The sequence below is a fragment of the Lynx canadensis genome, chromosome D3 (genome assembly GCF_007474595.2).
Source record: "Lynx canadensis isolate LIC74 chromosome D3, mLynCan4.pri.v2, whole genome shotgun sequence".
NCBI lineage: Eukaryota > Metazoa > Chordata > Mammalia > Carnivora > Felidae > Lynx > Lynx canadensis.
In genome coordinates this window covers 36,438,731-36,452,577 of record NC_044314.2, presented here as the reverse complement: position 1 = coordinate 36,452,577, position 13,847 = coordinate 36,438,731, and the positions used below count along the sequence as shown (strand labels likewise).

Sequence of the window (13,847 nt, the reverse complement as noted above, 5' to 3'; positions counted from 1 at the left end):
TGTAACTGACTAAAGTTACTTTGATTTTTTTTTTTTTCTATAGTAGGCTTTGAGTAAATTTTTAATAAGTAAAAAAATAAATATTTGCTTATCTACTTATGAATTTTCCTCTTTAGTCTTGTTTAAGATTTTACCAATCTAAATAGGGAGAGATTTTGCTACGTATTTTCTCACCTTGACAGTTTTTGTTCTCTCCTTACAATATATAGCATCACTTAATCCATCTTTTTTTTCTTAAGTTTATTTATTTTTTAATCTCTACACCCAGTGTGGGGCTCAAACTCATGATCCTGAGATCAAGAGTTGCATGCTCTTCCAACTGAGCCAGCCAGGTGCCCCTCATCTTTATCTTATGCATAATCCTACAGTTTCATCAGTTCTTATGTTTTGCACTATCCTTATGCCAAATTTTGCATGTTTATACTTTTTAATATTTCTCTTAATCTACTTTCTCTCATCCTATGGCTATAACTTTTGCCTAGATTATAGTATTGTATTCCTTGTACCTTGACCAAATGTTTGAGAACTTCTTTCTTATTCCTTTACAAATGCTCTCCATGTTTATGAAGGACACATATACAGTATCAGGATATTTAGAGTATAGCGAAGGAAATAATAGAACTTTAGCTCAAGAGAATTTTAAAAAATGCCTGATCTAGTCTAGCTTTTTTTCTTTATGAGGAAGAATAATGATGTTCAGAGAAATAAGCACAGTTTTCCAATGTCTCCATGTATACATGATTTTCTACTTTATACCTTGGGAGTTTACCTGATTTGGAACCGTTTTTTGTCAAAAATGTTTCAGAACCTGGTTGACAGATTGAAAATTTGGGTGGTAGAAATAGTTAATGGTTCAAATGTTTGACAATTCTAGAAAAACTGAGAGGTGGCGGGGTTACTGTGAAAGATAGTGCAAGTGTGCTTGACAGTGACGACAACAAAGGGGAAGGCCCTGGAAAGGGATGGCAACAATGGAGGCAAGTTAACCTGAGACCAGAGGATAAATCATCATCTTGTGTATATTTGTTTAGTTGTCTGGATTCCTTGTACTTGTAATCAATTTTAGAGATTACCCTCATAGAAGGAAGGGCCTGAATCCCATTCATGGGCCCAATAGTATGCTGAGCATGAATAATAGGAGTTGGGAAAATGATTTTAATGTCATGATGAGGAAAAAGAAATAAACCTATTTTTTTGTACACTATTGTGTGTCGTGCACTTTCACACAAATTATTCAAAGATGAGATGCGATCAACTCAAACATTCAAAATTCTAATTTTCATTCTGTTATCTCATTGATTTCAAGTAGAGCGGGGGTCTAGAAGGAAGTAAATTTAGGAGCTCAAAGGAATCCCTATGGATCTCACTTACACATATTGCTGTATGATCTTGTAGGATAAATGTTTTGGAGGAATAAGCACCAGTAGCAGAACTCAGGGCTAACATCTCTGTGCACAGAGTAACATGAAAATTAGGGCTGTCGTTTTAAGATAAGTTTTCACTGCCCCTCCCCCACACCTGCTGTGTGTGTCTCTCTCAAAAATGAATAGACATCGGGGCGCCTGGGTGGCGCAGTCGGTTAAGCGTCCGACTTCAGCCAGGTCACGATCTCGCGGTCCGTGAGTTCGAGCCCCACGTCGGGCTCTGGGCTGATGGCTCAGAGCCTGGAGCCTGTTTCTGATTCTGTGTCTCCCTCTCTCTCTGCCCCTCCCCTGTTCATGCTCTGTCTCTCTCTGTCCCAAAAATAAATAAACGTTGAAAAAAAAAAATTAAAAAAAAAAAAAAAGAATAAACATTTAAAAAAATTTTTTTAAAAAGTGGGTGGGGGCGGTTCCTGGGTGGCTCAGTCGGTTAAGCATCCAACTTCTGCTCAGGTCATGATCTCAAGGTTTGTGGGTGTGAGCCCTGTGCTCGAGCTCTGTGCTGACAGCTCAAAGCCTGGAGCCCACTTCAGATTCTGTGTCTCTCTCTTTCCCTCTGCCCCTATGCCACTCCTGCTCTGTTTCTCTCTCTCTCTCTCTCTCTCTCTCAAAAATAAACAAACATTAAAAAAAAACTAAGATAAGTTTTAATGTTGTTGCTGATTAATTGGGGTTTTTAAATGATTTCCTCCCTCTGCTCTTGTCAGAAACCATCACCTCTTTCTGGTAGGATTGAGTTGGAATACTTTTCAGTTAAACATTAAGGATACAGATTTTTTTTGGTCAGTTTTTTTTTTAACACTTTTTAATTCTTTTTGTACTAAGAATAATTGTAATGTAAACCTTTTTTTTAAGTTAATACCCTCTTTTTATTCCAGTCTAGTTATTTATATGCTACTGAGGAATGCAAGGTATCAGTTCCAAGGAAAAGAGTAAAATTGCCTATGTATATTTAATGAAGTGTTTAAGAGATATATAGATTGTTTATTTCATTGACAGGATTTATATAAAAATATTAAAAAGATCCGAATCAAAATAAAGTGATTGTGCCTGTTATGATAAGAAATGAAACTGTGTTTTAAAAATTGAATATTTTTCTGTCCTGGTTGCAACTGGGAGCCTATTTTCTATTTAGGACTTTCCACATTTAAGATACTTCTGATGACTGGGAACATTTTTGATATAAAAAATCATGTTCATATTTTATTACAAAGGTATGCACGATTGCCTCATGAAAGGTTAATTTAAAAAAACAAAAAAGAAAAAGCAAAGAGTATCCCTGAAGATACTGAAGAGTATCCCTGAAGAATATCCCTGAAGAAATCAGCACACTTCTGGAAGAAATCTAGTTTTGGTAAATGACAGCTATATGCACATATTTTATCTCATCCTCACAGGCATTTTCTTTCCATGTTTGTATTTCTTTCAGAGTAAGTGAAGAAAAGGAAGTGACAGAAGAACGACTCCGAGCTGAGCAGGAATCATTTGAGAAGAAGATTAGGCAGTTGGAGGAACAGAATGAACTGATCATCAAAGAAAGGGAAGATATCCTTTTTGAAAGTCCTCTTTTTTAATGTGCAGAGAGTTTGACTCTTTCATGAAGAAAACGTAAAACTCCAGAGAAATAATTGTTCTAATTTATAACAGGGAATAAATCTGCATGGGCTGCCATTTTTAGGCAATCAAAATGACACTTAACAGCATGTGCCGTTGCTTCCTTTGTGCTTGATACGGCCACCCAGCTGTTCTGCTGCTGCTGTTACACTGCGGAGCACAGATTTGTCAACTAAAAAAGACAATAAGATGTTTGGGCTTTAAAATGTAGTGTTGGAACTTTCCTAAATTCTGTTCCACTACTGCAGTTGAGCCTGAAACCTCTTTGTGTTTGGTATTCTTTCCAGCTAAAGCTTTGGCAGCCCTAAGGAATTCTACTCTGAAATCATAAAAATAATAAATAATGATAAAAAAATCCATTGTAATTTGTAGGTGTTATAATTGATAGGTGTTTACACTACAGCATAACATCACCAAAATTCTCATGGAGGAGAAGACTATCAGGTCTAGAACTAGAGAGAGGTGTGTGTGTGTGTGTGTGTGTGTGTGTGTGTGTGTGTGTGTGTAATATAAATACTGCATTATTTGTAAGATACTAAAATAACTTTCAACTTAAGAATTGTACTTTAGGGAATATGTGAGTTAAAATAAGCATATTTCTGAAGTTTCTTTCGACTGGGTGGAATTACTTATCTTTAGGTGTTTTTGCAGTGGCGTTGATATATAAGAGAAGTGACTGTCCCTAAAACTAGGCTGATGGATCAGCCAGCTAACCTAGTATATGACTACTTGAAGGGACCAGTGTCCTTCCTGTCAATATCATCAGTAACTTGATCATTAATAATTATTTCAAAGACTCTTCAAGTGTCAAAAATAATCATATATGGACAGTAACTGTATCCTTGTGAATAGCAGGGAAATAGAAGTGTGAAGATAAATTAATTCACTGGGGGAAAAGCATAAAAATGTAACTGTAAAAGCTGAGTTCTTAACTTCTGTTCTTCTAACAGTGGGAATACATCATTAGAAATTAATCAGAATTTTCAGATTTGATTTGCTGAGTAGAGCATTTTTAAGTTTATTTCCCCACAATCTAGTGGCATACTTTTTCCAGTTATTTATTTTCTGTTTCTTTAGCATTTGCATAATCATCTTGGCTTTTCTCTTTTCTTTGCCTTCATTGACTTTATTGTACCTAGGCTGTCAACTCAGGCTCGACCCTCTTTTGTGATTTTCCTCCTGCTACTTTTCTCTCCCTGGTTAAAGTTAGTGCCATTTGGTCAGAATTTATAACAAACTGTGCTCAGCCACTTTGGGTCCTTCACTTCTTGCAAGGAGTAGTGACTCAGGACTTCCAAGAAAAGGTAGATTAGGAATATTTTCATTTGTAACAAAAATTCACTTTACAGGGTCTATTTTTTCCATGTAACCACTCTGGAGATAAGTGGCTTCTGGCATTGTTTCATTGGCTTAAAATTTTCAGCACTGGATCTCTACAGTTCTCTTAGCTTCTTCCAATGGTTGCAGAATGTCAGCTTGTAGAATGTTTGCTCTAATTCCAGATATCAGAGTTGCTCTAAGGCAGGGAGAAAGTGAGGAGGAAGGAATTCTGGCAGTTGTGACTCCAGCTCCTTTTTTAAAAAAATGTAAAATCTTTCTCAGGGTACTGCCCCTGGTGCCCCCTCACCTCCCCTCCCTCCCGCCCCCACCACCGGCAGTCTTTCATGAGATATTTATTGTCCTGAACTTTATTATATGGCCATGCTAAGCTGCGAGAAGGGCTGAGAAAGTAAGCATTTAACCTGTCCAGTTTATAGAGTGAAAGGCAGCAAGGGAGAAGGGGAATTGGGCATGAAGTCAGCCTTCAACTCTATCTGGTAACGGAATAAGGGAAACAGAAACCACTTTATATCTAGTAGGGGGGAGATGATGATGCCTTGGCCTTCCTGGAACAACAACAAAATCAGTATTGTGTCCAGTGGAATTGGGGTGAGTTGGGGAAATAAGGTGAGAAAGGGAATCAAGGTGAGAGGGTTTGAAAGCCTGACCTCAGTTAGGGCCTCATTTATCTGGTAATATGCTTAACCAAATGTGTGGCTTTCTGAAAAGTAAAATCTAATTTTGGTGGACTATTATATTTTAGCACTCTTTGGATCAAGATTAATTTAGTGCTTAAGTCTAAACTCAGCATGGCTATGAGTGTTTTTATTTCGTCAGCCTAAGTAGTAAGATACCTCAGGTGATTTAGTAGCACAATTTGTCCTATTTTTCCCATGACTTAGCTCAGGGGTCAGTTAACTACTGCCATGGGCCAAATCCAGTAGGTGCCAGCTAAATCCAGCCCTGCCCATTCATTTATGTATTATGTATGGCTGCTCTTACGGCTCCAGCTGCAAGCTGGGTGGGTGCAGCGAAGACCCTGTGGCCCGCATAGCCTAAAATATTTATTTCTGGTTCTCTACAGAAAAGCTTGCTGGGGCACCTGGGTAGCTCAATCGGTTGAGTGTCTGACTCTTGACTTCAGCCCAGGTCATGATCTTGGGGTTGCTGAGTTTGAGCCCAGTGTCAGTGCAGAGACTGCTAGGAATTCTCTTTCTCTCCCTCTTTCTCTGCCCCTCCCCTGCTCACTCTCTTTCTCTCAAAATAAATAAATAAACTTAAAAAAAAATTTTGCTGACCTCTGATCTGTCTGATAACCTAAAAAGGAAAGGAAAAGGCATGTAAATAAGTCCAAGACTTAGACAGATGTCATAGTTGGATCTATAAAAAAGGATTTGACTTGAGCATTTATTATTATTGCGAATGAAGATTGGAGCAAATGTTAGACCATTATCAAAAATCAGAATGGTTTAGTTAATATAATTGGTTTAAGATTTTTTGAATCACCAAAAGATAAGGTGGTATTTGTAGTTGTCAAAGAAGGGAGAAAGGAAGACATGATTGTTTTGTTTTGTTTTGTTTTAATACAAATTGATGGAAGAATTACAGGAAACATCATATACATGGTAATTCAGTATGAAAAGTTGAGATAATTTAAGACCTTGAAAGTTTTGACCTTCATATATCCTGAGGTTTTGTGTTATTTACTAATACTCTTTGTTTTTAAAATTTTTTTTATTTTTTATTTTTTATAATTTACATCCAAATTAGTTAGCATTTGGTGCAATAATGATTTCAGGAGTAGATTCCTTAGTGCCCCTTACCCATTTAGCCCGTCCCCCCTCCCACAACCCCTCCAGTAACCCTCAGTTTGTTCTCCATATTTATGAGTCTCTTCTGTTTTGTCCCCCTCCCTGTTTTTATATTATTTTTGTTTCCCTTCCCTTATGTTCATCTGTTTTGTCTCTTAAAGTCCTCATATGAGTGAAGTCATATGATTTTTGTCTTTCTCTGACTGACTAACTTGGGAAGATATGATTTAAAAACAGCGACACCCATGGTTTTTATTCCAAGTAGATTGCTCAGGTGCCAAATCTCCTTTACCAGCATAAACCTGTCAAAGGTTAATATGGACAATTTTACAGTACATAAAACCCTATGCAACTTAGAAACATAAAACAAGGTTATAACTTAAAACAATATAATTTTAACTACAGATACATTTACCTATCATACATGAATAATTCAGACTCTCTCATATACATGAAATCATATAATTTTAGATCATTTTGCAGTCTGTTTCTGTGTTAGGAACTATATGAATTCTTATTTTTGGAATTTTAAAATGTGTTCTACTAAATTTATAGGGCTTTTGTCTTAAAAGTTCTAATAACTTGATTTATGGCATTATATGAACACAGACCCTTAGTGAAAAAGAGAAAAGATATTTTACATGTTTGCATTTGGACCAGGCTTTTGAAGGATTTGCTCTTATAGTAAATAGAGAATTTATTACTAAAACATAAAAATTTTTGTAATTTTTAGTCTTTGAACAAAGCTTATTTCCTGAGAACTTATCTGTGTAAATGAATATGCCATTTACAAAGTCAAGCAGCCTGATGAACCTAGTAGATTCCTGCCTCACTAAATGGGTATGAAGGGAGAGATAAATCTGAAATTCAGAGAGAAATATGTCCAGTAGGAATAGTTCTGACGCATGTTAACACATAATAGTATAAGACATAGAGAATGTAGGCATTAGAAAAGTTGATTAATATCTGAGCTAATTATATTTTCAGAACATATGTCTCAGGTCAGGATGATATCAAAAGCTTACAGAAGGAAAGTCAAATCTGATGTTTGCTGTTTTAACTGGTGTAGCGAGGGAAGTGATAGAGAAGAAAGCACAGTGGCTTTAGAGACAAAATCCTGCTTTAGTGTTGGTTAGCTGTCTGACCTTGGGAAAGCTACTGAACTCAGTTCTGAGTCTCTGTTTCCTTCTATAATATGTGGATAGCTAATAATGCTTTCTCATTTCTTTGTCCTTCTTCACTGAGGTTCCGATGGCTTTCATCAGGTTATGCAAGTGTCTAGGCTGTTTCGAGGCCTATTAGCAGAGTGACAGTGATTTGTTCTCTCCTTTATCTTCTAATGTCTGTGAAAGATGTAATGTCTCTGTACCACTTAGACCTGTCGGGTCCTCATTGGGAGGAAACCAGGTTTGATTTTCCTCTCCCAGAAACCAGACAGAAATTTTTTTCTCTTCCTGACCTGTTACCATTATCTCTCCGATTAGGACTTAGTAAATTGAAGAGGTCTTTAGAGGTCTTTATAGCTCAGATCCTTGAGCCCATTGCATGGGTGATCATTTTAGAAACCTTGCTCTAGGAAGAAGTAATTTTTTTTAACTTTTTTTTTTAATGTTTATTTTAGAGAGAGAGCGCGTGTGCGCAAGCGAGTGGGGGAAGGGCAGAGAGAGAGGGAGACAGAATCCCAAGCAGGCGACAGGCTCTGAGCTGTCAGCACAGAGCCTGACATAGAGCTCAAATCCACAAACCATGAGATCTCGACCTGAGTCGCAGTTGGATGCCCAACCGACTGAGCTACCCAGGCATCCTGTAGGAAAAAAGATTTTTAAATAACTAACCTTAACTTTTTTGAGGAATGTTTTAGAATGAACCAAGGGTCTTAGTATGTGTGCGCTGAAAATAGATTGGAGAAAATTCATAAGAATTTTATCTAATTATTTAAAAAGAAATCGCTGGTTTGAATAATGGTAATACTTGAGAGGTACTCAAAGCTTCCTATTTAATTATACATCTCCGCTACAGGAGCCAGACTAGCATGATCTGCCATGGTGATCTGTTGGATTTTGCCAAGGATAGGAAATGTACTGTAGGAAGCTCTATCCTAGATCTGGGTGCAGTGCTGTTGGGTGGGTAGGGAGGGTAGGGAAGGATAGTAGAAAGAAGTTTCATGAGAAAGGAAATACGTTTCAAAAGAAAGATAAGTTTCTCCTTTCAAATTGACTTTTCTGGCCCATTATAAGAGAAGACAGAAGATGCTTTAGTCTTAGAAATGGTTTTGGGAGGATAACAATTCTAATCTTAAAATGAGGATTATAGCAGAGGAGGGGGTGCTTTGGTGTTTGGTAGTGTCATATACAAATACAGCTAAAGTACATTGCCATACACCTTATCAGCTCTGGTGAATCTTGGCCTTTCTGTTTTCAATAAGTTGTGGGTTTTTGTTTTTTATGTTTACAAATTGAATTCTCTGATGACAGAATATATTCTGTCTACTTGGATAAAGTCAGTGTATTCAAGTTAACAATTCCTAGACAGTATTATTTTACTAATCTAATAATTATCTCTAATACTGTGGAAGTTGTGCGTCTTGAGGCCATTTTATTTTCTCCCTGATGCTGTATAAAGTTAACAGGTTTTGGACCATTATTATTGTATATTGCCCTGGAATGTCATTAAAATCATGATAACAGATTAAATAACTCTTTCTATTTGTATTATAGAAAAATAAGCATGCTTAAGGAAAGAACTGATTATTACTAGCATTGTTGTTGCCTAAACTGCTCTTAAAGATTATTTTGTTCTCTTAAAAATACTTGGATATTAATGTAGACTACAGAGAGGAATTGAGGATAAATGTTTACAGAATGTTTAAAATTTATAAAACTTTATCCATATATTTAAATTTCATTCCAGTAAGCCTTTAGGTGTTAAGCTACTGTGTGGTAGTGAGTTGTATTTACACTTTACTTGTCTGGAACTCATCCAAGAATAAAAATAATAAGTACTCCTCACCTGCTGTGGTCCCCTTTGTATGCACTTCTCTTGTATGAGCTGTCATGTGGATAATAATAAACTCATTATCTGGTGTCTAGTTTATAAGTCCAGTGCAGATTAAAAGCAGAAAATTAGAAGTAAGGTTTGGAGCTACAGTGAGAATCTTTAAGCTGACAGGGGACTCCACGGGAAAACTATTAAAAACCACCTAAGAACTGAAAATGCGTATCAGTCCAGAACTCTTTCCACCTTGATATATCGCAAGGCCTTCATAAATTAAGTGCAGGGCAGTAGTTAACATTCATAGTGATGATCCTGAGGCATCGAAACAATAACATTAAATTACTTTTATCCCCTGTTACTTTTTAGTACTTCTAGTACTTCTTTTAGTAAGACCTCTAACTTTTATATATTGGTTTCCTATTTACAGAGCACTTTCTTGTATACTTTTTAATCTTCACAATAACACAGTTAGGTGAGGCAGATACTCTTATTCTCATTTTACAGGTAAAGATACTGGTCTGGAGAGGTAATTGAAACAGCCCATTGCAGTTATGAGTGAAATCTTTTGGCATCCCGTGGCTTTCCCTTACACCAAATCATTTCTGCAGCAATGAATGATACAAATATCAATAAACCTTGTTTTTCTAGCCTGCTTTGCAGTTAAAGCACAGTTTTACAAAAATTTGTAATACATTTTACAGTGCTTTGCTCTTCAAAGTTGGTTAAATTTTTTTTTTTGTTTTTTGGTACTTAACCTAAAATTATCCAGAAATCCAGACATGTAGAATGTTCCTGAGATTTTCTTGTGTCTTGCTTTTTCTGTTCAGTCACCAAGCCTTTATCATTTCCTTCTGAAATTCTGAGCCCATTGTTTTTTGCTGTTGTTTTGAACGCTTCACTGCGTGCCTCCTCCATTACTCTATAGTATCCTTTCATCTCTGTCTCTGTTCTCCAGCCCTTTACCTAACTTCATCCCATCATGGCTGCTGGGCTAGTCTTTCTTAAGGACTATTTTTATTGCATCACTTGCCTTCAAATCCCTTTCCATGGCTTCTTATGGCCCAAAGTATCAAAGGCACGCTCTTAATTTTAACGTTTAAACACTCAGTTACTGATATCACATAATGTATGTGACCTTCATTTTTATGACTCCCTTCCTTGTGTGGTCCATACATATTAGGAAAGCCTCATTGGGTTTTTTTTTTTTCTTTATTTCAGTTATTTCTATTTCTGTGTCATTGTTCCTTTTAGTCAGATTCTTCTTCAATAACTCTTTAAGACCTTTTCTCTGACAATTTTTTAATAGTATTTGGCTTTTAGAATTCTTTAAGAATTCCTACCTGTACTAACTGCCCTAAGTTGTGTATCTTATCCTTCTTTGAGCAACTGTGGTGTTCTTGCAGTGCTACTGGATTTTGAATAAGAAAGCTTACATCAGAGTCTTGGATCAGCTACTTTATACCTTTGTGTCTTTATACAAGTCATTGAACGCAGGAGCATTTCAATGGCATTTTATGGGAATCAGGCACTTTACAATGACTTTAAGTCTAAGACTTAACTCTGAGTAGGGGTGAGAAAGTAAAAGTTGTGAATAAAAGGAGATGTTGTCCAGCCAAAGGGGTATCTAAATTTGAAGGAATGTTTTTTAGTTTGTTTTAAGGCTGGAAGAGAATTTTGAGCATATTTATGTGTCAAAACAAATGTGCCAGCAAACGATTAAGACCTGCTTTCCATCTTATAGTACCTTTTCTGATTTTTAGTTCTGTGAAAATGAAACAAATCTTAAATTCTGATAAATTTATCCAGTTGCTAAATTTACATGCTTTGGGGTATTGAGATATGAGATTGTGCTTTTCAGTCTCTTTGCCCTCTATTCTGGGTTTAGCAAGGTTCATTTGTTTATGTATGTATATATTTTAGTATTAGCTGTGGACAGAATTGTGTCCCTCCAACATTCATATATGTAAGTCCTAACCCCATCAATGGGACTGTGTCTGGAGATGGGGTTTTTAGGAGGTAATTAAAGTTAAATGAGGTCATACGGGTCAGGCCTAATCCAATAGGACTATGGCCTTATAAGAAGAGGAGGAGAGATCTCTCTCTTTCTCTCTGGCCCCCTCACCCCGACCCTGCACCTTATGAGGATACAGCAAGAAGGTGGCCAAGAAGAGAGCTGTCACCAAAAACCAAACCCTGCAGGGCCTTATTGGACTTGCCAGGCTCTCAAACTGTGAGAAAGTAAAGCTCTATTGTTTAAGCCACTTAGTTTGTGGTATTTTGTCATTCCAGCCTAAGCAGATTTAGACAGTATTTAACATGTACTTAGTTCTCTGTTAATTTTATTCTTTATTCTATAAAGTATAAGGTGAAAAGGCCTTTCAGTGTATCTGTACAAGAGTAGTGTTTCTAAACATTATTATGTTTTCAGATATCATTCTCTAATCATTCTCCCTTATTTTTATTCCCCTGGTTGGGCGTTAATGCACTTTGAAAAATAATTTTTAAAATATTATTTTGTATTATTTTTTAATGATATTTGCTTTTAGGGATTTCTTTACCTTATTATTGTCTGAGATCCTTTTAGTATCTGTAGTGTACCAATTTTATAATGAAACAAAAGCTTTACTTTCCCAGTTAGATTTTGATAGTGTTTTTATTTACTTGGCATGTTGAAGGCTCCAGATGTGGAGCCTTAGGACCCTGGAGAGCAACTGCTTTGTTGCTTTATAGTGAGTAACACTATGATTCAAACAAGTGTGTACTGGGGCTTGAAAGCTGCCCTTGAGACTAAGGGATTCATTTGTTTTTGATGCCCACAGGTAAATAAGCTCAGCGGACTGAAATACAATATACAAATATACAAATATATGTATAAATATAAATATACATACAAATATACAAATATAAATACAAATATATGTATTTACATCTCTTTAATTAAAAAAGTTTTTTCGGTGATAGTTCTGCACTGGATGAATAGTACTAAATCTAGCATCATTTAAAATTACTTTGGGAAGTTTCAGTAGTTCTTGAATGAAGAATAGACTTTCAGTAAATCAATCTCATAATTATTATTATTTGGGAGAGTTCATTATTTTGTTTAGTCTTTTACATTACTGATCTTTGAAGGGCTATTCTGACATAATCTCTTCAGCTAGATCCATTTGCCATACTACAGTTAGTAATTGCCTTAGACTTGAAGAATGTAATTAATGACTTTATTATTAAGGAGTAGCAAAAGTGTCTTAGCGTTCTTTAGTGTGGCCTTCATTTATGAATGCTTAAATGATTCAGATGGAAATATCCTCACTTCGGTTAGAGACTTATACAGTAACATTTCCTTTTTTATTTTGATAGTTATGCCTAAGATTCTGCATTTCCAGCTCTAAGTTTTCAGAAGTAATAGCAGTAATTATTGTATAATCATGTAATGATCAGAAGTTAACTGAGTATCTGAAATAGATCTCCCTATAGATAAGATGGTGAGGATTGATGCTTTCTCTCAATTTTATTATCTTTTGCTAATACAGAAATACCAATCTGTTGATCTATTTTTTTGAATCCTCAGGCTTGTGAAGAGCACAGCCAAATGGAGAAATAGTTCTTTGTGTCCAGTCTTAATTAGTCCTCGAATTTCTAAATAAATGTAGCCTAGAAAATCCAAATATCTAAAGATAATATTTGTTGTGTTCCTGTTGATCAGGTTGTTTTTTTTTAATTACTTTTTTTTTTTTTTTTTTTTTTTTTTTTAGAGAGAGCATGCTTCAGTGGAGGGGAGGGGAAGGGAGGGAGGCAGGGGGAGAGAGAGAGAGAGAGAGAGAGAGAGAGAGAGAGGGAGGGAATGAATCTTAAGCAGGCTCCTTGCTCAGCACAGAGCTGGACACAGGGCTCAATCCCACAACCCTGGGATCATGACCTGAGCCAAAATCAAGAGTCAGATGCTCAACAGAGTGAACCACCCAGGTGCCCCATGTTGGTTAGTTTTTCAAATAGTTTTTATGATATGTGTATTTTATTTTGGGGCCATAGCCTATAAAACCTTTTTCCGTACAAAAACTGATAAACACAGGAAAAGTGGCCAGAGGGAAAGGAGAAAGTAAGAGCTGAAACAAACAGGAAAGGTTAGACATAGTAATTGCCCTAGAGAAAATTTGCGATAGAGACAGTTTGACAATAGAAAAAAGAACCTATGGCTATGGTGACAGAATAGCTATTAGTCTAATGCAGGGAAAAGTTGCCAAATAGCCACCTCTATCTCACCTTAATAACTCCAAGGCATCAGTGTTAAAAGCACAAGAACTAGTTAAGCAGTCTATAGAGGCAAAGGAAATAAGAGGAAGTTTCCATATGATGGTGAGTATAATCATTGGGTGATAGCACAGCATATTCTTCATATGGTACTATATAGTAATTTGAGATAGCTGAGAAGTGCTTTATGCTCCTATGGCAGCTTTTTTTCTTAAAAAATATCATATGAAAAGTCCTTTTTGTAAACTCTCAGTTAATTAGAGACCAGAAGTCTCAAATATGACTTCTCTCAATGTGTATATCAGGAACACTGTAGTATTTTGGAAAGAGCACTAGAATCCTACAACTTGAAATCTTGACTTAATTTTGCCTTAAAGTAGTTGTTTGGCCTTGGATAAACCTCTGCAAGTCTTAATTTCATCAGATATAACATGTGAAT

The 13,847-nt window shown here is 36.2% G+C and overlaps 1 protein-coding gene across 2 annotated transcripts in view; it reads left to right on the top strand.

Annotated features, from left to right (window-relative positions):
• KIAA1328 (KIAA1328 ortholog) overlaps window positions 1–13,847 on the top strand; it is a 348,930-nt gene that overhangs the window by 50,723 nt on the left and 284,360 nt on the right. For both annotated transcript variants that reach the window (XM_030336142.1, XM_030336143.1), the window contains exon 5: window positions 2,851–2,966. In XM_030336142.1, coding sequence (XP_030192002.1) covers window positions 2,851–2,966 — 116 coding nt within the window. The remainder of the gene's footprint in view (window positions 1–2,850; window positions 2,967–13,847) is intronic.